Source organism: Marmota marmota, unplaced genomic scaffold (assembly GCF_001458135.2).
Source record: "Marmota marmota marmota unplaced genomic scaffold, marMar, whole genome shotgun sequence".
Lineage (NCBI taxonomy): Eukaryota > Metazoa > Chordata > Mammalia > Rodentia > Sciuridae > Marmota > Marmota marmota.
This window is the reverse complement of record NW_026000005.1, coordinates 28,935,978-28,963,102: the sequence shown is the minus strand read 5'-3', so window position 1 is coordinate 28,963,102 and position 27,125 is coordinate 28,935,978. Positions and strand designations below refer to the sequence as shown.

Genomic DNA, 27,125 nt, shown 5'->3' with positions numbered 1-27,125 from the left:
AGGGAGAGGAGAGGAGAGAGGGGGAGGGGGGGAGGTTGGAGATGGGAAAGGCAGCGGAGCACAACAGACACTAGGATGGCAATTTGTAAATCAATGGATGTGTAACTGATGTGAATTCTGCAATCTGTGTATGGGGTGAAAGGTGGGAGTTCATAACCCACTTGAATCAAAGATGTGGAATATGATATGTCAAGAAATTTGTTGCTTTGAACAACCAAACAATTAAAAAAATTCAAAAAAAAAAAAAAAAAAGAGTTAAGCCAGTGATCAGAATACTTGTATGTTTGCTTCAGTTTTTCCACTTAACCCACTATTTGAGGGCTAAACCAAATAATCCCTGAGTGCCTTGCTGATCTGACATATCTTGATTGATTAGAAAGTCCTGTCCTTTCTGAGCATATCCTTTTAAGCCTGGCAAGGCCACCCCATGCAGAGTGAGTGACCTTCTGTGAAGCAATCTGAAATATAATAATGGCCTAACAGCCTCAAATATCACCTCTGCTGGGATGCCATAGAACTGAAAGTCCTGGTACTTGTCCTAATTCTTTGTATTAATACATTGTCTCCTAAAAAGTCTTGTCAAACTATAGTGTTCCAATACAGTAATACATTAATTCTCACTATAGAGCAAGTATGTACTTGATTATCAGCTTAGCTAATCTTGCTAGACACTAAGGTTAATGCAGAATTGTTGAATAAATTAGATTAAATTTTAAAACAAGAAAAAAGGTCCAGGGAGGTGAAAAGTTTAGGCCATTTACCTATAACTGCTATGGGCTGAATGAATCAAAATTCAGATTTGTGTGTCAGAAAGTTAATTCCTAATGCAACAGTGTTGGGAAAGTGGAACCTTTTGAGATGTGTTTAGGTGGAGACCTCATGAATAGATTAATGCCATTATAAAAGGCCTCAAGAGAGAGTTTGTCCTTCATGCTCTTTTTGCTTTTGCCATTGAGGACAGCATTTTTTTCCAAAGGACACAGGTATTTAGGATGTGATCATGGAAGCAGAGATCTAATCCTCACCAAATAACTGAAGGGGCTTATTCCTTGATCTTGAACTTTCTACCCTCCAGAATTGTGAGAAATAAATTTCTGTTCTTTCAGTCTCAGGTATTTTGTTGTAGCAGCAGAAATGGAACTAAGACAATAATAGAGTGATTAAAAAAAACAGTTTTGGCCTATATCATATTTGGCCAAAGATTGGTAAATTAGAATACCCTGAAGCATTAATTAATTATAAAAACTCAAACTGTACTTAAAGAAATAGTAAGACTACATGTATTTAAATTGTGTATTATGTAATTTCCATATCAGAATGCCTTTCAGGGACTAAATATGAAATGCAGTTGTTGGTTAACATCCTGCCCACATAATATACACCTTGTGTAATAGATTTGGAGTGGTTATCAAGCATCTAATTGACTAGAGAGGAAATGTCACCATCTCTGGTGAGTTTGTTTTAATTGGATTTTATAAATCTCTACCTGCCAACGAGACAAACTCTGCATTTGATGTATGCATCAAATGTTAAGTCAGAGACTGTATAAGCAATGTAATTTCTAGCTGATGTACAAGTCTTTGAGGAAAATGTACATCTTTATGAAAAACTGTTAGAAGAGAAATAGCCAAGTCTAATTAACTCCCCAAATCCAAAGTGGATGTCAATTCAGTTGAAGAGAATGAAAATGATTCAGTAACATGGTAAAATGAAAGGAGATGGAATTTCTAGTTTAAAATCTGTGCTTGAATTCCACTTCTACCACTAAGTAGCTTTATAAGTTTGGGTTTTATTTCTCTGAACCTCAGTTTCCTAATTTTCAAAACATTTACCCTAACAGCATTTACTGTACACAGTTCTTAGAACAATGGTATTAACATTAATGAGCACTATATAAATTGTGAAGTTGTATATACATATGTCATCACTTTACCAATGTGATATGGACCACAGCCCAGCACCATCATTCCATGTTCATCAAAATTGATATCATGCTCCTGAGGATAGAAAACAACAGAAAATATAGAAGTTATTATGTTATTCTTCCATTTAATTCAACTATTTGTCCTGTCTTTTAAATGTGTCTTTCTCATTCTTTCTTTTGTTCACATGAAACCTCTATTAGTCTCTGGGAACCCAAAGTATGGTGTTCTCCAAGTTACTTTTTCATTAAAAAAAAATAGCTGTAGCTAAATATTTGTAAGTGTAAGTCATGAGAACCCAGCATAATGGTATGCTTGTGTGACCATTGTCTTTATCATATTTTCACTGGCTTGATTTCATTATCATAAGAGAGTTCTTAACAGACTATATATAGAAACACATCATTGCATATACCTCTGTGAGGCCCTTTTTATTGCCAAGATAAGTAAATAATCAAAGAAGGAAAAAACTATGTATTCCCAATAGTAGACCAGCTACTAAAATTAGAGCTCTCTGTGTATGGCAGTTAGGCAGTTCCTACCTGACCATTGTAGGTAACATACAGGTAGTTTGTTACTGATGGGTATTCTGCAGCCAGTGTATCAATCTGAAAGAGAAAAGTAATTTATTAGTTGATTGATTAACATGAATTTTACTCCCTATCTCCATTATAACATTTTTAACAACTGTGGTTTTATTTTTTTGTATGCTGCATTCATATTTACTTAATGCCTAATGTTGTCAAATATAAAGACAGGAAAAGCTATGTATAATCTAATTGCTTTCTAATTATGAATTAAGAGAGAGAGAAAAAAATGATGTGATCTAGTTATCACTTGAGCAATTAACAGTCATATACACCCGGGGGATTGCTGGGTCACTATAGTAGTTCCCATGAGCACAACAAAATGATCATGTAGTTCACTGGTTACCAGGAAGATTTAACCTGTCAGCTATTTAAAGCAACTGTCTATGAAATCTAAAATCAGAGAAAATGGCCTATATGTAAGAATGCATTTGGTTGCAAATTAATGTGTAGGATTTACATTACCAATGGCACCAAGACATGGACTGACACAAATACTATAAAGCATACACTAGGGATGAGGGACAAGGATCACATTGAACATATTTGGAAAAAGTAAATCAGTTCCACTCTCAAGGGCTCAGCTTAGTGAGCAAGAATTTGAGGCCAACAGGGCAAGCTGGCATAAAGCAGGTGAGAAGGAAGAAAGATAATAATTGCTGAGTGGAAAAATTTAGTATCAAGCTTGAGACAGAAGAGTATACATGTGCCCCCTGAGCACACAGAGAAAAGTCAATGATTTTAAAGGGCAAAAATCAGCTGATGGTACTTTAAGTGAACACATTCCTTCCATTAAAAACCAGACAGGCACAACTATGACTGTTCATGTATGACTGTCATGAATACTAGAGAAACTCATTACACCCAGCCCTATCATGATGCATACTGAATGAACCATAGCAACAGGGTACCTGAAGTATCACCTTATAAAATATTTTTGAGCCCAGCCTGGGCAACTTAGCAAGACCTTACCTCCAAATTAAATTTCAAACTGTAAAAAAAAAGAGCTGGGGTGTAGATTGATGGAAGACTCTTGCCTAGTATGTGCAACCCCCAGTACCACCAAAAAAAAAAAAAAGGTGCCAAAGGAAATAACTATCTTTTCAAAAGGGTCAGCCAGCATGCTAAGGTATTTCAAATCCTAATATTACACTAAAGAAATTTTCTTATGACATATATATTTGAACATAGGTCAAAAAGCAAAGGAAATGTCACTTCTTTTTTATAAATTTATTTAGGTTATAAAAATCAGGTATTCATTCTTTTCTTTACATCTCACTGTTTACTACATCTTTTCCCTTTTAAGCATAAAATAAAGTTGAATAAAATTGATGACATCATGAGCATCAATTGGACAAGTAGGGTCATTTTTCAAACCCTTTTTTTTTATTGACAATGACTTTTTGAGTGGTGCCTACATTTCACCATGGAAATCCTGGGAAAAAAGAAACTCCCTTACCTGTTTAACCCAAGGGTGGATATTTTTCTTTAATCTCAGCTCCCTTGTCTGAGTCTCAGTCAGTCCTAGACATTTTGAAATCTGCTTGTCCGAGAAGCCAATCTCCTTTGCCTTTCTCAGGGTTTCTTCTGTAATGGATTCACTGGAGTTGAATGTGAAAGCGATTCAAAGTTAGACCAAACACACAAAAAAGCAGTAAACAGTTTAATTCCAAAAGCAACAAAGACTCCTTATTTTCTACTTTCAAACATAGTTCACTCATCTTGTGTTTAAAAAATATACAAATTACCCACTAAGTCGCCCAGTCTCTATATTCTTCTGCATTGGCAATGATGACCTCTCTGTGCTCTCCCACTTTCATAGCCTATGTGCCCTCTTTTCTGCTTATTTCCTTAAAAAAATAGGTCCTGTATTTACTTTTCATATGAATTTTCTTGTTCAGTAATAGAGACCTCTCTGTCTAAATCCAGAGCCCTTTCTCAGTTTTCATTTTCCTCAACCTGTCACCATAGAACCCTTTTGAAGCTTCGTTCCTTAAAGAGACACCTTCTCTGGCCTCTGTTAAGTTGCTTCCAGCCTACTTTATTGCTCACAACTATTTGCTGTTTGGGGTTTTGGGGGTTTTGTTTCTTGATTTTCTGATTTTCCCCAAGCCTCTACCCTCTGTCATCTACTTCTCTCCCCCATACAGTCAGCCACTGCTGTGGCTTGAGTTCAGAGCTGGGTGATGACTCTCAAATCTGTAGCCTCTTCTCCAGTGACTGACATGTGCTCTAGGTCATCATGGATGTGAACTTGAGGAATCATCTTTACCCATGTCCCCGTCTTGCTTCAGACTGAACTGCCTCTCTATAAACTGCCTCTATTTACTAATATCACACATCTTTCTATTTGAGAAAGTAGTTTGTGGCTTTATAATTATTTTCCTTTCAAGCTAGATTGTCTTCTTGTTTTTCTTATGTTCATTTATATCATGTAGAGCTTCAGGTGCTTCTCTTGGGCTATAAAGCTTTTGACATACCTTTTATCCACCCAACTTCTTCCCAACCCTCAGCTACTCCACAAAGGTCAAATAAAACCAGGTCTCATCCACAAAGCTTCTCAGCTTCCTGTCACCCAATGAGCAACTTGAGCTTTTCCTGCCTTTTTTGCTTGGAGCTATGAACACAGTCAGAACTATATGGTTTGGCATGTCAGCATTACCTAGTATTTATATTATTTCTTAACATTTATTGATCAATTAAATATTCCCTACTAGATTAAAATTCCAAGAGGGCAAAGTGTATATTTGATTCATTTTCCAGGTTATTCCCCAAGTCTGGCACATTATCTAGCCCACAGACAGCAATCAATAAATATTTACTAAATGAACAAAAGAAATTAAAACTATTTTTTCATTTTACAGAAAAGAACATAGATGTAAATTTGAAATCAACTTGTAAACAGATTTCAAAATATGCAGAAAAATAATTTGTAAGGTGCTAAGCTACAGAAGAATAAAATACTGCTATAAAACATCTGTAGTCAAATGCCTGTGGTTCACCAATTTCAAGCAATAGTCAATACAATAAAATGTAATTATAATAATTCAATAGTTGATACAATGAAACTAAGATATAATAGTTTGTTATCAGAAGACCTAACTTATACTAAACAAAACGTTTTTGTGGAAATCTATTAATAGAATATTACTGAACTAAGTCTCTTGCATACTTCTCATTCCAATCTTTCATCTTCTTTATTTAATTAATTCATATTCTGAGTTTGGAGGACAGTCAAGCTGCTGTATGTAATGGCTATTTCCTGCCTTTCTTGCATCAGTATTAGTTTGGATTTTTGCAGCTCCAGCTCTTCCTAGTCAATTTGCTTGTTCTATTACATAATTCCCTTCTGTCTCAAATCAATGCATTATTTCTCCAAATGCATTTAATTTGTTCTTTTTATTCCTACTTTGAGTGTTCACCTTCTCAAGTTTTTGATAAGCATTCCCTGAGAGAAACACATTTTTCTGTCAAATTCTTGAATACAACCTGATATTATAATTAGTTGCTTATAACATGTGCCATACCCTGCGCTATAAGCTCTAAAACTATTGCTGTCCAATAAAGTAGCCACTAGCCTCAAAGGTTAATCAAGTAAATCTTTTTAAAAACTAAAAATTTAAGTTTACATTCACACTTGGTCACACTACAAATGATTAATAGTCACACGTAGCCAAGAGCTGCTGTATTAGTGTGGCTTACAGAAGATTTTATCATAGAAATTTCTACTGGACAATGCTGCATGAGAAGATACACAACAATATTTGGAACAATGACCTGATCAACTGTGAGTCAAAGCAATTTATGGAGGGATAAGCTATGTGGTGTAATGTAAAGCCAAAGAAAAGAGATAAAAGTGTGAGTGGTCATACTTGAGAAATACTGTGGCAGTAGAGGAGCACGAACAAAGCCATAAAGAAAGTTCAGCTTTGTATAGATGACAGAGTTGATGAATGCACTATAGGCAAGGGCAACTGTATTCACAAGAATTTGAGGGCAACAATGGACATGGCAGGTATAGGAAATACAACAAGGATTGTAGCTGGAAAAGTGCCTGGGAACGGGATGGTGAGAGTGGAATCTCATTCAATGTCACTCTTTCATTAGTGCTTTAATGTTTAGTGACATCAGGCCTGTGCTACCTGTGTGAATGATGGGGAGATAAAATATTGAATTCTTACGTCGTTAGAGTATATTAGGAGACAGACAGATAGCTATTGATGTGTCTACACTGTGAGAGCGCCCTGAGAGAAATGTAGACAAGATGAGGCTCTGGCTAATCTTCCCATAGGTAAGTTTAGAAATGCTTTATCCAAGTAGTGATTTCTGAGTTTCCAAGGGACTCTGAAGAACCCAAGTTTATGATTACCTTTAGTTTTACCAAAAAATAAAAATAAAAAGGAAGAAAACAACATACAGGAAAGACTTGTTGTTGCTATCTGTTTTAGAAATGTATGTCTCTAATTTCCTTGCCAAGAAGACAACCCTAAACCCATTGCTCATTTGTTTATGTGCAAGTATGCATTTACTCTCAAACTGGAAGTACACAACAAGTAGACTATTTTTCAATTAGATCTTTGGATGAGGTTCTTTTGAAAAAAAAGAAAAAAACTCTAATTTTGAGTTTTCAAATCTGAAATCATATTAATGTTTACATACACCGGAAAAGGCTACTTATTTTCTCTGTGTTCTATTAATCTTAAAAACAAAGGAATAAAGTTTGAGTTAGATGGGAAAACAGTGTACATGTAACACAGAACATTCTTACCCACAGATATTTTTTCTACTGCTTGCTGAAAAATGTTCCCATTGTTACTGGATAGCAATGAAGAAGAGCAAAGAATAAGTAGATCTTTAATATGACACTGCAAAAACCATCTTTGGCAAAACCCATATCATGTTACTGAAGAGACAACCATTTAACTTAAATGACTAAAGTCTTAACCCTCAAAAACAGTGGTCCAGACACTAAAGACACCTGCATTCAGAAGACCCATCACACTTCTGATGTAACTATGGACCAGCAGCACCCTAAATACAAGTTCTAGTCCAAGGACAAGAGAAGTTACATATTTTTCTTTAGTTTTTGTGGGATCATGTTTTTATGTTTGTTATTGTGGGGTTTTATTTTTACTTTTTTTTTTGGTCTGGTTTTGTTTTGTTTTGGTCATTAATGATTTATTTTAACTTCTTCTTATATGAAATACCAAGCAGTTCTTTAAAGGTTGTTATGTGGCTTTAAATGGACATTGTAATGATACTAAATAAACATAAAGGGAAAGATTAAATCCTTCATATTTCTATTAAGGACACAATAAACAGTCTTTTCAATTACTTGAACATACATAATTCCTCATTCCTTTTTACAAAAGAATTCAATAGATTATATATATGTAGAAATCTCTAACAAACAGTCTTCCTCCTCTACCCACAAAATAAAACTTTGACTCCTGTCAGTAAAGAAATGAAAGAAAAGGAGAAAGAAGGTAGGGGGGGACAGGAGGAAGGAAATAAAGATTGATGGATTGTATTGGCCTTCTACATAAAAAAAGTGAATTAATTTTGTGCTAAGCTCTGGTGCAAAAAAGAAAATAGCCTTCTGTCACTAAGACTCACTCAGTTATTACTTTTCCCCTGAGAATCCCCTACCCCAGAGAGCTTTCATTAGTTAAAGGGGTTGACTGAGAAAGAGTGACGATAACACAAAGTAATGATCATGATACTTTAGAACAAGGGTGAAGTTATTTCTGCCTGGCCCCCTCAAGCACACCAAGTGAGAACCAGAAACAGATACATCAAGTTAGACCTTCACAGTGCATATTTTAAGCTCAATAACTGATTCTTAGAATATTTTCCTGATGAACCAAAAACTACTTTAACCTTGCCCAGTTTTCAAATAGCTAGATCAATAATACAATATCACATTTTGTCAGTGTCTTGAAAATCAGAATGCGTTAAATCAAAATGGTATATTACCACATTCATGTTCATCTACCTTGACATGGATGCAAACATTGGAAAGGTACATTCTTACAAAATTCAAAGTGGTATATTTTTTATAGCATTCCCCTCGTGATCTCTTTGGTTATTAATTTCTACTCTTTAGATGTATTTGTGAAATAACATAAAGCATTCTGGAACCCTCCTTACTGGGAAACTGACATTAATCCTGACCTATCATAGCAATTGCAAAGACAAGTAAGCTCCTTTCCCAAATTGAGTGCTATGTAATTCTGCAGGGTACACCTAACTCTAAATGAGAAACAGATAGACTCTCTCTGTATTTCCCTAATTTGTTTTCTCTTCTGTGTAATACAAGGATGGCTGGAATATCATTATACACAGAAGAAAATGGACTTTATTCCTGACATTCTAATACAAAATTTTATTTTGTGTCCCATTATAATAAAATAAGAGAAGAGACAGTTTGAAGACACCATTCATTAGCTTTGGGCCAGTGATTTAGATAAGGTTAAACCTCCTTAGAGTCAAATTCAAGATGAATAATCTTAAGTGAACATAAAGTTCACTTGTAAAGTTCACAATGTAGAGATTCAATACCTGATCTTCCTCCACATCTGCCCATATAGGGCAATTCTCCATTTTGTCTGATAAAAAGAACTTCCAACATGGTAAGTTTCTTGTTTTTTGTTTTTCAATCAAGCTAGGTAGAACCTTATTTTAGGGAACAAGACTATAACACTTTTATTTTTCTGAAGGAAAATGAATACCTCAATTTGGAACAAACTCAAAACAGAATAATTACTAAAAGAAATATAAATGTCAGATTTGTAATTCAAAACTGCTTTTTGAAGCATCAATAGGGAATGCACCATTTATATTATATTGTAAATCAAGGGAGCATTATACCAAACTAGTGATCAGATAAATGGAGCATATTGCATTAAAGCACAAAGTTTTTAAATACATATAATAAATTATCCTTCTGTTATGTAATAAGTATTTATATGTCTTATTATTTCATTTAGTTTTACTCTTTTAAACATATGCACATTAAATCCATACTTCAGAACTATATCCTCTAAAATATGCTATATACACTTTTCTTTCCCTACCAGCTTTCCTTGCTTTCAGAGTTCAAGGGCAAATTCTTCAAATGTTAGATATTCATCACTGTATAATAAAACCGAAACAATGAAACAGAGATACACCAAATCATTATTATGTTGGTCTTTTCATAATCTTTAGTTCTTCTCTAGTTAGCAGCACAAAATGACAGTGTGAAATTTTTAGAGGGGGGAGAAATGTCTTAAAACCAGGCAATCAGACTTTTACACACTCTGCCTGTAATCTTTTAACTTTAGACAGCATGGCTCAGCTTCTAGGGCAGGAAGTCTCTTGCATGTTCTCTGGTTTATAAACAATACAAGCCTTTCTTCTCTCTCTCTCTCTCTCTCTCTCTCTCTCTCTCTCTCTCTCTCTCCTCTCTCTCTCTGTCTCTCTGACTTCCAATGTAGATTTTGTTGTTGTTGTTTAAAATTCCACCCTGTCACCTCTGAAACTTCCTCCACTCACACTTATTCTTCAATAATAAATGATAAAAGGAAATGGAATAAATTCCCCTTAATGAGGAAATTTTCACCTGGCACAGAGGAGCTGGGGAAATCTATTAGCCGACTGGAGGAACGCTTGCAGCATTGCAATTACCAGGGGAACCAGCGCACTTCACACAGTCCTCTCTTCCACTTGACTGGCTTTTATCTGATCCACCAACTCACAAGAAATACTAAACAAATTTCCCTCCAGATTGCACAAGCTCTAATGTGAAAATGAGCACTCCACTTGGCCTACAATTATGGGGTGGGCTTGCAATTTATTATCTTCTTTTTCAAAAAAAAATCTCCCAAAGGCAGAACCTGAAAATTCACTAGGTCTGATGCTCAGTAATGACACCTTCTTTAATAAGAAAAGAGGCCTGAGTGAGATGTATGTTCTCTGCCTCACATAGCCCTTACCTCCCTCTCCCTTAAACATTGCATGGCTTCGCTGATTATCTGTGGCATTTCACAGGTTTCAGACCATGCCACAATCACAGTAATTCCATCAGTTAAGCAGCTATTTGTCTACTCATCCTTTCTTGCAAAGAGATAAGGTATAACCCACTTTCTAGTAGAAATGTAAAAGACATTAGTCAAAAAAATAAGTAATGTTTAGAAAAGCAAATGATAAAAATCTGCACAACTGGGTAAATACTACTTATTTCTCTTAATTTTCAAGAGCATCATGGCTTGGTTCTCAGGAGCAATGAGATCTTTGTAGGAATTAAAGGCCTTGATTTTTTAGTCAACATTTTTACTATTGCATTATAATTATGCATAATAATAATATTCATTATTACATATCTATACATGTGCATGATATAACAATGTAATTTTTTTCAAAACCATTCCCCAGTATTTCCCCTTTTTCTCCATGCCTCCTTCTCCCTGGTTCATTTCCTCTGCTCCATTCGAAGGCCTTATCATTTTATCTCATATACAGGATAAACAATACCTACACCAATGTTCATGTGAAAGTATGGTAACATGAAAATTATGTACTAGGATCTGAGTCCATTTAGCATCATCAAACAATGCTATAATAATATAAGAATCAGTTTTCAAGAAATGGCATACCTAAAACCATATTTAACCTTCAAGGCTATTAACGACAGTAACAAAATCAAAATGAAAAACAAACCTTATGAAAAGTTCATGTGTGATTTTGCTTTATGCATTTTCATTTGCCTGTAGTCAACTTCAGTTTAAAAATATTGAATGGAAAATTTCAGAAATAAACAGCTTACAAGCTGTCGATATTTTTAAATAAGTAATTTTCAATTTCCTGAATCCTATAGTCATTTTTTTTTTCCTGTGGTGCTAGGGATTGAACCCAGGGCCTTGCACATGCTAGGCAATTGCTCTAACACTGAACTACATCCCCAATTCCATGTTCATTGTTTTATAAATCATTAATAACCCTAGTAGTCCAAAAATATTGTGACATTATTTTCAATCTGGCAAAGCCATTTATATGCTATTGAATATAATATTATAATTATGTTCTATGAACAAAAAAATACTAATAATGAGGCAAATAACATAGTACAAGTTAGTTGCAATTTTGAAACTTAATAAATCACATTTTATTTATCCATGATTCTTAATTGAAAAGTGCAAGGACTCTTTCTGTGTTCAAGATTTAAGATGTAAACCACCTGACCAAAAGAATAAATTCTGTCTGTTAGTATATAATAGAGTTTTGTCACATTCAAAAAAAAAAAGTATGCTTCATCCCCTTTATGTGTGATTTTGCTTTATGCATTTTCATTTGCCTGTAGTCAACTTTAGTTTAAAAATATTGAATGGAAAATTTCAGAAATAAACAGTTTACAGATTAAAAAAAAGTATGCTTCTAACCAAATAAGTTTTACCTAATTAGACTGAACTAAAAGGCAAAGTCTAGATATGAAATGTTGTTTGTTATTCTTGATTAATATGTTTAATCACAATTCTAAATCCATCCAATGCATACTTCCCCAAAAATAAAGAGAATGTATTCAGTAAATAAAACCCTGGGATTTCCATGAATATAGGTCCAGAATTTAAATCTCAAGATTAAAAGGCACACTTTATAAAGCCTCAGCAGAAAATTGAGACTGAGCATTTCCATGTGTTACATAAATTTATTTTAAAAAGTCCTATATTTTAAAGCCTCCCTATGATCTTTGTTTAAATCAAGTCATAGCTCCACAGAGTACTTTTCCAAACATCACATTTGTTGTCCCAAGCCATGGATGTATAATATCTGATACATAACTTTCTTTGACTTCTAGAAACTGGACAAATCCTAGAGTCTGGCTCCAACTCAACTGAGAGAAGAACTTGTCAATTAGGTGAAAGAATAAACACATAAAGTGCTTTGTACAAAAGTCAGCAGGTAATGTGTGCTTCGAGACTGCAGATGCCTAAGGAAAAAGGACCTAGAGGAAGGAAAAGAGGCAGAGGAGGACAAGAACAGGAGCTCAGCAGAACAAAACTGGCAAGTCACCTAAATTTAGCCCTGCACCTCTGTTCTTTCTCCTCCCTCTCCTATGTAGCTCTCCTGTACCCACACCTCAAAGCAGGGAGTGCCCCCATACTTGTCATTCCTTACAGATCAGAACTGATCTTTTGGAGAGAATGTGCTCTCAAGCATTTTCTCCACCCTCAGGAGACATGGCTGCCTCCTCTGCTCCTGGAGATGAAATTCCACACTCCATCTCCAAGGTCAGACCTGGGGACTTGCCCCACTACAGGCATCCCAGGTATTAAATAACAGGTTAAAAAAAAATCTGGGAATCAGTGACTGCTTGTCTAACTTCTCTAGTTCTAGCTCTGGCAGCCTGTTTTGCCTGAATTTAATTTCCATTCTATGCTCAGTTGTTTTACTCATAGCCACATAAACACAGCCGGCAGGGCAGATACACTTTATTCAAAAGAAAAATATGTGTCCATATACATGAATATATATACATGATTTATTATAAATCAAGCAAAATTTTAAGAGGATATCCTATCTGAGGTCTCCATAGCCTTGAAAATTCTGTTTACATTTTCTAAAGGTGACCTGCTTCCTTCCTGCCAGGCTCCCTGTGTTTCCCCACTAGAGTTCTGGAAAGGGCACATTCCTCACAATGCTTCTTCTCTAAGTGGGGTCAACAATTCAGGCAGGGAAACATGCAGCTCACAACTTGACAGCTAAGGAGCAACTGATCTCCGACTGTCTGATTTAAAAGTCATATCTCTAAAAAGAAGCTTTTGAAAAGGGTTAGTGACTAGAAGTGAAGGCAGAAGCCCTGAGCAAAATTCCCTGCCTTCCTCTGCCTGGTGTGACATAAGTAAGACACCTGCCTCAGTGTGACTCAGTTCACCATCCATAAAGATAGAGTGGTATTTTTCACCTGTATTATAATAGAAATGTGCTCTAAGGTCATCAGAAAATGCAGATATTTGTACTATAAATACTCTGGTTTCCCCTAGCCCTTTTTTTTTTTTTTTGGTTCATCAATTCATATTCTTCAATACAATTGAAAATATTTATGAACATTTCTCACAAAAACTTTTCAGAAAATGCAAAAACTTGAAAACATGGATACTTTTTTCAGAAAAAGCATACGAAATGCGGGCTTGTTCTCAATAGGCAATAAAAGATCTTATAATGCACCTTTGAATAATTTAATGCTTACATGTATATAATCCCTATTTGATAATACAATTAGCTAAATCCTCTTTTATTAGGAAAAAACTTATTCAAAATATTCCTAGCTAAGAGAATATTATCAGAATATTCCTCTTAAAATGTATAACCACTCAACAAAATTAAAACAAAGGAATGCTGATTTATACTATCTTTCAACACAGAGTTAGTCTGTACCTTGAACTACATATTTTCCAATCAACAATTCTGTTCATCCCTTTGAGAAACTAGGAATATTTATGAACACTTTGCATTTTTATGAACATTATGCATTTTCTTCCTTTGCAATTCCCCCACCTTTGCTATGACTGAGAAATCATGATTTTTCACTTTCTTAACAATATTTCTTTCTCTCTTAAAATGGTACATTGCCATACAAATATTGTTGTTACTTTACAATAATTCCCAAGAAGATATATGGTAAATAGAGAAATGGAAAACATGTCTGTTTCAGAATTAACATTATACTTTAGAATTATGAATTTCATTCTGGACTCATACAAATTAACAAAAGTTCTGATGAGGAAAGACCTAAAAACTAGACCTAAGTAAAAGTATATTAAGACATTATGCTATTTGGGATTTGCTCTAATGGAATTTGCAATTTAATTCAGGGATGATACTTCCAACTATGTAATAATTATAAAACAGTGAAAAGAAATTTTGTGGCTTCAACTGTTAGAAACAATGGCAAATAGGTAGATAACATGTAGTTTCATGACGGTACTTAAATGCCTTAATTATTTTGTAGTAAGAGTCTTACTTTTATAAAACATAGCATAAAGAAAAATATATGAACAATTTGTCATTTCTTAAATAGGATTCATACAGTTACCTACTTCCACATATTTGGTATTTTGAATCTCCTTTTCCACTCATACCTTCCTATAATCAAATTTGAATTTGATAGACTCATCTAATTCTCTTCTCTAAGCCATGTAGTATTGTTCTTCCTATTTTATTTATTTTATAGGAAATTCTCTCTTTCCTTTGCTCCCATGACAGGGTAACATATTGAAGAAAATAATGCTTCCCTTGGACTCAGAAAGTCCTAAAATCAAATCCTGGCTCCGACATGTACTACCTGTAAAACACTAGAAAGTTTACTTAACATCATAAGCCATCATTTCTGCCATGAAATATGGGGTAGGGACACACAAATTCCTAGAAACTTTCATGTTGAGACTAATACTTGATACATGTGCAAAAGCCAGTCTTCTTTTTAACCTTGGTTCACCTTTCATTTCTTTGTGTCTCTGTTTCTCAAATGTCCATTAATGCATCCTGTTTATGTATAGCTATTAGTATAAGAGTTTAAACCCATTGAAGGCAAATTAATGACCAAGAATTATTTGTGAACAAAGGGTATATACCCGATACAATGCCTTGTACATAATGAGTACCCAATATTAATAATTGACTAGCTAAATATCATATGGTCATGTAGCTCCTAATAAAGACAAATACCATCAAGTAAATGAATCACTCATCAAGTTAAGATTAGAGATAATCTAATAATTACTGTCTATTAATAGATACATATACATATGAACATGTAATTATTTTAAGGCAACTTAAGATTTTTGTAGCTGTCAAACATAAGAATTAATATATAGAAAATTAAAAATACACGTTTTGTGAATAATCTAGATATCACACTGAAAATCTCTTAAGTAAAACATTAATCTTGTCTGTATCAGAATCATACTCTTTCACACTTTCAACAATTCAAAATTACTTGTCAAAACTATAAAAAATTTTTAAAAAATAAAGTTTCTCAGAATACTAAATATTTGATGTAAAATTTTATGTTATATCTAATTTAATAAATCATTAGTTTAAAAAATTAATGAAATCTTATCAAATATATTATATCACCTTAAATATCCTATCATATGGAACATAAAACTAAATTAAAAATAAAACATGTTTTGACATTAATTCACAGAGGCATAAAATTTCACATAGTAATACTCCTCTTTTGCAGAGGGAAAAAATAATATGTTTGTGTAAGCCTGAATTTTTAGTTTTCTTTAAGAGCTTTATTATATAAGTAGATTACAGTATAAGTACAACCAGAGGATGGTAATATATAGTAACTGGTGGGACTGTTTCCTTTAATGTAAAATACTTTATATGCAGTACATTATATATTTAGCTATTTGTATATAAGCCCAGCAAAATAAGAAGGGAGTTGTTTGGGGTTGTTTTTATCTTGTTTTGTTCTTGCTTTTTAATAAAGTGAAAATGAGACTTAAAAATACAGTGTGAGTTGGTAGTGAAACTAACAGACATAAGACCATTTTCTGCACATCAAACCAAGAAGACTCCACTAAAGTGTCACAGGATCTCCATTCCCATTTCTATATCCAAAAAGACAAATGGTATCATAAGCATGACATACTAAAGAGTCATAAAAGTTATCAGATGTGACTGTTATAATTGTGTGTATATACACACACATATTTTCCTAATTTACTTTCATATTTAATAAGGCTGAAGTTGTTAACTATTTCTATCAGAAATTACAAATAACCACCAGAAAGTAAAGGGCTGACCACTCTCTTTCTTATATCTAACAACTCTTAGGTGACAATTTTCTCCTGGAAACTTCAATCAAATATAAGCACAAAACGTTCTTGTCTGATTTTGCCATGCTTCGTGAGCAAGTTAAATAAAAAGTCAATGGAACTACCGTGTGTAGGAGAGGACGTTCAAAGGGAGTGTTCCAGCTAAGGTGACACCTGCATTATTACATCTGCCAGAAGTTTGTGGCTGCAGGGAAATGGCCAACTTTACTGAGCTCAATTTAGCACTTGAATGCCCAAGTGGAACTCGCCAGGCTTGCCCTAGATTGTTTTCCTAAGCAACAGGCATGCCTATGATTTTCAGCACTCACCAATGGGCATAGTTTATCACACTGAACACAGTGATGTTCAGATGGAAATCAGACCCTTCAAAACTCCACTTTACTCTTTCTTACTACATTAACTATAGCAGTAACTGCCAGTGAAGGGGGAAGAGAATATTATCAAAATTTAACAAAAATAAAACCCATGAAGTCTATAGAATATTGGATAAAAGAAATTTCTGCATAATTTATACCCAAACCCATTAATTATGTCAATAATTAATAGAGAAATCCAAACCTTAGCTTCCAAACTTATGCGCTATAAACTTCATTTCATTGGTTCTGTGCCCTAGTTTTGAACATCTAAAATGGGTGAAAACAGATTCTTTTTAAACAGTCATCTACAAAAATACCAACATAAATAGCAGCATTGTGCATAAAAACCAGAGAGCAAAATGGACCGTTCCAGGAAAATTGCCCAAATTAAATGGAATGCAAAAGAAGAAACAATCATCACAAATGGCAGAAAATCTTCCATTTGGTAATTTAACATCAGAGGCTGGCTGTCTTTAAGCTAATCACTGGAAGGATTCAAAACTTAATGCAGCTTAGTTTTAGCCAGTAAAAGAGAAAAATTCTACAAGTTAGGCAGGTATAATAACATCCTTGAGCTGAATGTATCAGTCAGAAATAGCTAAAGAACCCAAAAACCAAAATAAAATAATTAATTTTAGAATAACAGGCAAAGGATTTAACAGATGTTCAAAGCTAGCAATTAGTACTCTCACAATTTTTTCTTGACTCTGTGTGTGTGTGTGTGTGTGTGTGTGTGTGTGTGTGTTTAACATAATGGTTATCTTTCAATCTAAACTTTCTACTCCAAATTGATATTATAAATAAAAATGGAGTGTAAGTTTCTGAAGTCCTATTATAGACCACTCCCTTTCTTCCTTATAACACTAGCAATCCAACTGAGAAATCTTACACTTGTGCTTTTCTATTTATTATGAATATAGTTAAAATATTTATCCTGCGTGCTGGGTCTAAAGTGATAGGACTATCAGCCTTTTATTGACTGCTGTTACGATACTGGAAGTGCCTGTTATGTGTCATCTGGTTTCTTCCGGATGTTATCAAATTTGCCTTTCCTTACCAATAATATATATTTTGTGTCTGTATACATATATAGGCACAGTTACATACTTAACATATCAAATATTAGAGGTTAAATATCAAATGTTCCAGGTTCTTGAGTCCTACTCAGATTTGATCTCAGTTTCGTCATTTATTAGTATGTGATACACAAGAAGCTGCTGAATTTATCAGTCATATTAAGAAATTGCAAACTTAATGCTGTGGAAATATTGAACAAAATAGTGTGATTGACACAGTACCTGATAGATAGTCCAAAAATTCAGTAATTATTATCTTACATTTAGAAGATATTTGGAATTACTGAATTGAATCAAAACTCAAGTTTCTATATTAACAGAGTTCTAAACCCATCCTGTTGTTACTACAGAGAATAAGCAGGAGAACCTAGTTAATGAAGACATTTGAAACATGTATTTGATAAGTGATACCTGTACTTCCATTCTCCAAACTGGGGTTTTTTGCAAGACTAAGGTTAAGTCTATGTGGTAGTGGAGAAAAGGACTATAGGAAATATTTTTATAATTGTTAATATCTAAAAATTAGCATAGTTTTCTTTACGTGAGTATTTTTGGAAATGTTATACAGGAGAAGCATAAGGTATAGAAGTAAGGGCTGGAAGGATGAATGAGTACAGGAAAGGACAGTTAAGCAGTGAAGACCAATGGATAGAGCTCATGTACATGTTGCAGTTTCACTAAAAATTCTGATAATCTTAATCTTTCTCAAACTCCTTGCTGGATGATCTGTTAATGTGAAGTTAATACATCTTCAGTAAACATTAATCATCTAAATTCCAGGGTAAATGCATGAAAAACTGGAATCCTGCATGACACAATTCACACCAAGTTGAGTAAAGAGAAACTTCTGAACCTTAAAGAAGTCAACTGTAAATGTTATCAGCCTGGTTGATTAATGCCACTATACTAGCTTATAATTTGGGAGGACTACCTAGAATGGTCAACTTGTCTAGCCTGCCTTTGGGCAGCAATAAACAATTTAAGAGGAAAATGAAAACATCAGTGAACTCAAGTGGGAAAGAGAATTTTTTTTTTCCTGAAGCTGTCTGAATAATGATTATCCCCTAAATTCTAAAAATGGATATTGCTCTGAAGGTCTTATAAGGGCTGCCATTGCTAAGCTCCTGGAATGGAGACTACAAACTGAGTTCTGGTGTGGGTTCAGAGCCAGGATACTAAGTTAATTATAATATTGCCTACCTATCTTGACCAATCACCCTGAAGAAGATTGGGGTTTCATTATATGTTTATCTCCATCCTTCCAGGAAATGAATCTTTTACTATAATTCCCACTTTTTTACAAGCATAGAAATTAGTCATTTCCATAATGCCTACCTTGCAATAATCATTATTTTATTTGTCCTATATCTGTCTATGGACATTCACATATATTCTAAATATGAGAGTATATTCATTTGGCAGTCAAATTCTAGACTTCATTTCAGATGATTATATGTAAATACAAGTCACAGATTGACCATCAGTGCAAGTGATATTCTCATCCTCTCCTGAAGAATGTTTATTGGATTTTAGAAGAACTTGACATGACTAAAAATTGTAGAGTGAGAATTTTGGTTCATTAGCATAACAGAGTGCTATTAATCTTTTGATAATAGTCTTTGTATCACTAGTTTTCATTGCTTCCTTATAAAAATAGGTCTGGCATTAAAAATAGTGGCAATACTTCATAAAGAAATGATACATTTCAAAATAAATAAATAAATGCAAATTATGACTGGTAAAATGAGTCCTCAAATGCATATATTTGAAGTCATGAAATAATCTTCATAATATAAGTGGTATTTTCATTTTCAGGAGAAAAAAGGAAAAGTCTCAGGCACTCATCATGTGCCAGGACTGCTTTATAATTTTAACATCTAAGATTTACAACAAAACTATGAAGTAGACATTAGCAGAAAGGAAGTGAAGCAAGAGGAAGGAGGTAATGCATCCGTGACTCCACAGCAGGCAGGGACCTGCACAATGATCTGTCTGGCTCCATTGCCCCTTCCCCTTGTAGGTACAAGGAAGGAACTGAACCACTGTCTAGCATTCTATGCTCATCCTCTAACTTTCTTCTCTTCTCCCAGTGAGATCCCCATTGCCTATTTCCCCAGGGACCTGTGTGAAAAGTGCAAAAGGGCATGGGCACCTTAATACAAGAGTGCCCAACTTTGTTTTCCTTTCAACTTCAGGCCCCTATGTGCCACGGTAGGATTGAGACAACTAGCCTCAGTGGCCATCCATTCTTTCCATTTACCTAACACTTCTAAATAGCAGTCATTATCATAATGCTATGTATGCACCAGTGACTCTCCAAAAAAAGAAAAAAAATGAAGTCAAGTATCTGTGAGATAATGAGTTCAGATATTAGGTTTACTAATGCCATGGATCATCTATTGACTTTCACTCCAAGTTATTGTCAGCTTTTGTTACATAATAGCATTTTAGCCTCCCTGAATCAAAACAAACTTACACAGCATGTAAATAATTTTTATAATCTTTTACATTATTAAAAGCTCCATATATAAAGTGTTTTAAATGTAGATCATTTTGAAGATACAAGAGAAAGGGCCTTTTTTACAAATAAATTTATGTCAGCAAATGGAAACCAAAAACGTCAAATTATCAGCTAATAAATGCAACAGAATGTGGAAGTCAGAAAGATATTATAAGTGATCTATGACAGTGAACTGTTCTAATCCTCCAAGGACCTTTTTTACTATCAATATACACTTATTTGTGCTTAGTTAGTATCTCAACCTGCCTTCTAGACGTAACAAAAACTATTTAATTAAAAATTTAAATTTGTCCAAAAATCAGAATATACATCAAGTGGAAATTAAATCACGATAACATCTGTTCTTTTCCACCCCAAGTCTCTTGCACTGTTACATCTGGCACTCTGTAAGTTTCTAGCACCCTCATGTGGTTTAATTGGAGTGATCTCATAGGCATTTGAAATCAGGTGCCTTAAATTGAACAGTAGAACAGGCTATAATTCAACATGGAAGTTCTGCTGGCAGCATAAACCAGAAAAGGAAAACTTAAGTCAGCAAAATTCTAAGATGAATGTATAGGCTCAATTCCTAACTTATTTGCTATATACTGCTCATTTTATGTGATCTCTAGAAAGGATGATTTACAGGCAACTATAGCTAGTTTCATCTCTGTCAGATAGGAATCCCCAATGTTCAAAATCAAGCATTTGACATGGGAAATTGTGGAATAAAGAAATACCTAATTTCGCTTAAAAGTAAAAGCAGGTGTTTTTATTTCTCAGATAGTGTACATCTCAATGAAGCCAATACAGCAACCCAACTATTTTTGTAGTTGCTAAATAGATGAGTCACCCAAGCTATCAGAACTTCCACTGTCCTCAACAACATTGTAACTAATTAAACTTTCTACATTTTCATAAATCATTTGAGAAAAATTCAAATGCAAAAAAAAATTTTCCTTCTCTAAACATATCCCTAAACTGGTTCTTTTCAAAAAGAGATTATCTCAGAGACCTCTTAGAGGGGAGAAACTAAAGAAGACCATACTGTCTGTTCTTAATTTGGAAATGAATGCTCCTCTTATCAAAGATGTATGTTTGAAACATATCCAAGATGTCATAAGCTTGAGATGCCCCAGCAAGCAGTCTTCCCATGAAAAAATTTAGATTTTAAAGTACTGACATTATTAGAATATTCTCAACATGAAATAAAATTTTAAAATAATTGGCCATGAAGGAGATAAAAATGTAAATGAGGAAGAGGTAAGGAGTCTATCAACAGAAACTTGCATGTGGCTTATTTGTATGCTGAACTAGACATTCCACAGTTAAAAACATCAGTAGGATACGAGATGAAGGCATTTTCTCATCAATATATAGCAAATGCATAAGTTGATATCAAAAAGTAAAAGTAGGGGCTGGGTTTGATATCAAAAAGTAAAAGTAGCTCAGTGTTAGCTCACTTGTCTAGCATGTGTGAGGCACTGGTTCAATTCTCAGCACCACATATGAATAAATGAATAAAATAAAGGTTCATCAACAACTAAAAAACTATTTTAAAAAGGAAATGTAGGCTTCATATCTTGAAAGAATTTATAAAAAGTAGGAATAATATTCATTTAATTGCTGATTAATAAAATTTAAATCTGCATAAGGTTTGGTAATTAAATAACACATTCAGTACTCACTTTGGCAGCATATATACTAAAATTGGAACGATACGGAGAAGATTAGCATGGCCCCTGAACAAGGATGGCACACAAATTCATGAAACATTCTATATTAATAAATAAATAAATAACACATTCATACATGTAACTGATTTTTGTAAATTTAAAGAACCTAATAAAATCATCACTATATGTGCTAACAAGAGTGGAGGTAGAAAATGACTAAAAATATTAACAGAAATCTTTCAAAAAATAATATCTGAAAATTTCCTACTTATCTTCTGGCTATGGCTATTATTTTCCAATGTCAGTACTACTTACCTCATTGAAGCAGAATTTTGGCCAAATGCTTAAGAGTAAGAAGACTATTCAGAAAATGTACAGAAGCGCTGTGGAGGGAATCAGAGCAAGACTGGCTTACCTGTTGAGCCCTTTCAGTGTCTTTTGCATGTTTAAAATGTCACGCATCTTGTACAAAAACCACTTATCAATGGATGTGAGCTTCTCTATCTCATCAAGGGACATGTTGTCTTCCAAGGCCTGCCAGAGGGAGAAGAGACACTTTCTTTGGCAAACATTTATAAATGTCTTATTTGGCTGGAAACAGAGAGCAAACCATTCCTGTCTGTGTTGTTTAGAGAGCCGGAGGCTAACCACCTAGATATGAAGCATGAAACTGACCTCATTGACATTCCTTCCAATAAACCTAAAGATGCTGCCAACTACATGTATGGAGAGCAGACAGAGCAGATGCCTGCCTTGAGCTGTTACAGTGGTGTGTGCTTAGGGCAGTCACCCTAACAAATTCTGGCTCCATATCCTCTTAATTCAAATGGGTTACCAATTATGTATGTTCCAAGTTTGGTACAACTCTTTGGAATTAATAGAATCTCTTGAAACTATAGTTAAATCAAATTGGTAAGAAAATCTGGAATTGATATAATGATTGTTTTGCTTGTGTTTACGATAGTTATATTCCAGCAAATAGCATATTTTTAAGCCCCCGTTCTAGATTCACACAAATATGCAAGAATCAGTGAGAATCCATGGGTTGGATCTGACTTGACATTATTTCTCTAGAACATTGCTTTGCAGAAGACTTCTAACAGAAAATTATTCTGAATCAGTTACTATGACTTTTGTGCTAAGACAAGCATTTTACAAAATCCTAACACTTTTTTTAGAACAATGTAGTAATAACTTAGGTTCTATAGGCAGCACAACCTTTTTCTCAAGTTCTCTTTAGCAATTTCTCAAAAGGAAAATTACAACTGTGTAATTAAGCAGAGTAGAAAATGCATCTGAAAGAAGAGATAAACTCTTAAAACCAAAACTTTTATATGCAAAGGCTGTCTATTGTTATTTTGTGCATGTAAAGATATATATGTGCATATGTATACACACCAAATATACCCAATGAAAAATAATAACCTTGTAATACTTCAAAACCACTTATTTTAGAATCATATAACTACTACATATAGTAATGTTGCTATTATATTCAACCAAGGAAGTTTAGTTTCCTTAGACCTACTTATTTCTAGTATCAGAGACCATGATTCTAAGTGGTGAAATATATCATGACTCACAATTCTATTGACCAGAGTATGACATCTAAGGGGAACACTCAAAGTCATGTTCATTTCCTAAGTTCATTTATGTCACTTTTACTTAACTTTTCCTGAAACTATAGTCAGAGTTCCCAGGACTACAATCTGTCCTATTTTCCAAGTGATTGAATGAATGATCAACACCATTATCAGGAGGGTAGAGCCTTAAGATCCTTATGCTTTTTGACAGATCATGAGATTGTCATCCAATCCTGAACACTGCAGGAGGACCTGGAATCCTGTTCTCATGGTCATTTTACTGTGAGAAAGAACACCTTCCAGTCACATCCACAGTTTCCAACAGAAAGTAAAATCCCATCAGTCTTGGGACTTCACACACAGCAGTTTTGCCATGTTATGCTGCTGTAATGAAGTTCATATTGACCCCAGACACGTTCGAGGTTGCTTTACTGTTCTAAAAGTAAAAAAAAAAAAAAAAAAATGATGCCCTGAATTCTCCCAAAATCAAAAGAGGTGTTGATCCAGTCATCCTGAAATAAAACTCTGCAAAAATCAGACCTCAGAGCAAGTTGCCCTTTTCTAAAATCATTCTTTTTCCCCCTTCAGCTCTCCGCAAACCTCACACTCTTTGTCAAAATCACCAAGTTTCTGGTTGCTGTGGAAATGAACAGTAATGATGACCTCTCACAAACAGAAACCAGTTCCTTCTCCTGGCAATCTGGCAGACAATAATTTATATCTTAGACACTGCACTTCTTGCTTGTACATAGGGTACTCTGTACAGGAACGAAACTCCACACATTTGCCCTGAATTCTCATCCTTTATAAGTCTGTTAGAAAAGAATGAGAGATTTGCTTGAGTTTTACAGCCTGTCTGGGAACTTGGAAATGCTTCCCTTTTTCATCTGCCTCATAGTGGCAGAAACATGATTGCTAGACTTAAAGGAAAAATCCATTTACTATCCTTTGCCTGAGTAAAAAAAAAAAAAAAAATACACACACACACACACACACACACATGCATACACCCTCACATACAAGAATGTCACAGATTTATTTTTATATAAAAGATGAAAATAGGAACAATAAATGAAGGTGAGACGGCTTTTTAGAATAATCTCTTCTACCAGCACCCCAGAAAAATGCTAATTTTGAACCCCTAACACTGAAAAGTGCTCATCAAAAGATAATAGTATCTCTCAGAATTTCAATAGTACTTAAATATTCTGTGTGTAAAAACCATAAGATCGAGGAGAACACATATTAAACGCAATGAAGGAAGCATCCCTTCCTCTTCTTCCCTTCCCCTCCAGGACTCTCAACATATGGATATACTCATGAAATGAGTTCAAAAATCATAAACAGCACTTTTCTGTTGCTACAAAGGCAAATTATCATAAAGTCGGACTTCCTCTTTAAAGGTAAAATTCATATTTTCATCAACTAATCCCACATGCACACACACACATAAAATGGTCAGCAGAGCTTTGGAGACGGGAGTATGGTTTGATACTGTTGAAGGATTAATGCCTGTGCTTCTTTAAATGTCAAAAAGCCATTCAGGGATTTCTGACCAGACAGATTCCAGCTGCCCAAGTCACCTTTTATAAAATCAGATGAGCTGAAACTCCAAAAATCTAAGCACAGTAAATATGAAAGGAGATTAATATGGCATTTAATTTGCATAAAAAGGAACTAGAGGATGGAAGTGAGAAATGTGGGGCTCTTTTGTTCTAAAAGTAACACCAATAAAATAATTACATGGAAAAGTCTATAATCATGGAGATTTTTTTCATAGTCAGTTGTTGTAGTTGTTGTTGTTTAAACACAGAAAAAAAGCAAATAATTAGGATTATTCTAGGGTCTCAGGTAGCAAATACTCAATGATAGCCTTGTATACATCTTCCTTTCTAAAATACAGTTTTACACATTTTCAAGGAATAAGTAATGAAGGTGATAGGAAAGGACAAGTCAATATTGTCAAATCTACTTAAGAGCATAGCTACTATATATACTAAAAGGAAGGGACATTTTATCTATGTGATAATCCTTTAAAACTGCAATGTGCCCTTAAGTCCAAGCTTAAAGTCAAATTAACAAAGCATTATTTTTCATTAATTACAGAGTATTTCATGAAATCCATGTAGGACTCCAGTCTTCCTCAGAAGTCTCTATTGAAGACAAGTAAAAATTTTCCCCAAATCCATGAATTCCTGACCATATTCTAAAATAAAATAGCTCTGGACCCCTCCTAACATATCACCTTGGCAATGGCATAGATGCGAGTGCTGGATGGTTCTGCCAGCTCTCGTTTGAGATCCAGGTTCGATGGCCACTCTTTGTTCATTGGAAGACGAGAAGTGAAGCCATCTACTGATGGGTGGCACATTCGTAAAGCCTTCTGGAAACTCTCCTCAAAGGTGCGACCAATAGCCATGACCTGTAATGCACATATGAGATATCATAATGAAGAAAAGAACAACTATTTTTTAATTCGTTACAGATATGGGTGCAGAATATTTTTCCCAAGAGGCTTCAGAATGAAAAATAAGTGAGAACACTGCTTAAATTTGGAGGCATTTTTTTTAGTTCCTCTTCCCCTTTCTCCACGGTTTAGGTGTAATGAGTCTTTAACATTAGGTCAGTCTTCTGTCAGAGAATTTAGCTGTGTTCACCTGTACCTGCTTTGAACCAACAGACCTTAAAATAAAGAATAAGTGGCCAGAGTATACAGACCCTTCCTCAATAAGTTCTTGCTTTTATGCCAATGTCCTTTCTGATAGAAAGCATTTTAAAGAGAAAACAGACGTATTAAAGCAAAAACAGAACTATTTTTAAATGAGTGTTAGCATCCATGATGGGTTGGCTTTCTTAAAAGTATTAATATTAACAGAACCTTGAGAATCATAACAAATACTAATAGATTATGATTTTAAATATAGATGGAGCCTAAATTCTCCATGACAAATTCAATGTGTCTTTCCACAATCTTTACAACTAATAGTACACTAATCAATTAGAAAAAAACATGTGGTGATTAAGTTTGAACAAGTTACAAGTTACACCTTGCAACCTACCCAGTAATTTTCATTGAATAAACACTGTTTTTGATACTTTCCATGGAATAATAGATTGCTATGCATTTTTGGACTTCAATTTAAAATAATAAAAGTCATAATGCTGCCTTCAGTAAATTTCCATGAGTCCTCAAATAGATTTGAATTCCCATTAATGTCAGCTTATGAATCATCAAATCAATTGTGTGACAAGATACATACTCAAAATACACTAAAGCAAAACAGATAAACTTTTCCCACTGTTTCAAAATTTAATTAGAAATAAGGGAAGATTCATGATAGCATGGATAAAAAAAGTGTTGGTTCAATTCAGATATCAAATTAGCAACTCATAATGATACCTTTAAAAATTAGACAATATATTTATACTCTGTATAGCCCAGGCATGGAAGCATAAAACCAAGAAAATATTTTTAAGGTATTTAATAAAATTTGAAGTATTATCCAGTTAAAATTTAGCCCTAAATAAGCTAGTCCTACAAATAATTCTCTCTATATATTTATTATTCATATTCTAATTTGTACAAAATGGTGTAC

At 34.2% G+C, this 27,125-nt stretch overlaps 1 protein-coding gene and 1 non-coding gene across 2 annotated transcripts in view; one reads left to right on the top strand and one right to left on the bottom strand.

The window, feature by feature from the left end:
* The window catches only part of Cps1 (carbamoyl-phosphate synthase 1), a 126,636-nt gene that overhangs the window by 44,142 nt on the left and 55,369 nt on the right, over positions 1-27,125 (bottom strand). Inside the window, exons 20-24 of the mRNA XM_015480991.2 lie at positions 25,775-25,951; positions 22,362-22,480; positions 3,969-4,110; positions 2,465-2,530; positions 1,934-1,997 (exon numbers count right to left, since the gene is read on the bottom strand). Of these exons, the coding sequence (XP_015336477.1) occupies positions 1,934-1,997; positions 2,465-2,530; positions 3,969-4,110; positions 22,362-22,480; positions 25,775-25,951 (568 nt within the window). The remainder of the gene's footprint in view (positions 1-1,933; positions 1,998-2,464; positions 2,531-3,968; positions 4,111-22,361; positions 22,481-25,774; positions 25,952-27,125) is intronic.
* Positions 21,951-22,057, top strand: LOC125618366. Its single transcript, XR_007349652.1, has one exon. It is a non-coding gene; the product is annotated as a U6 spliceosomal RNA (small nuclear RNA).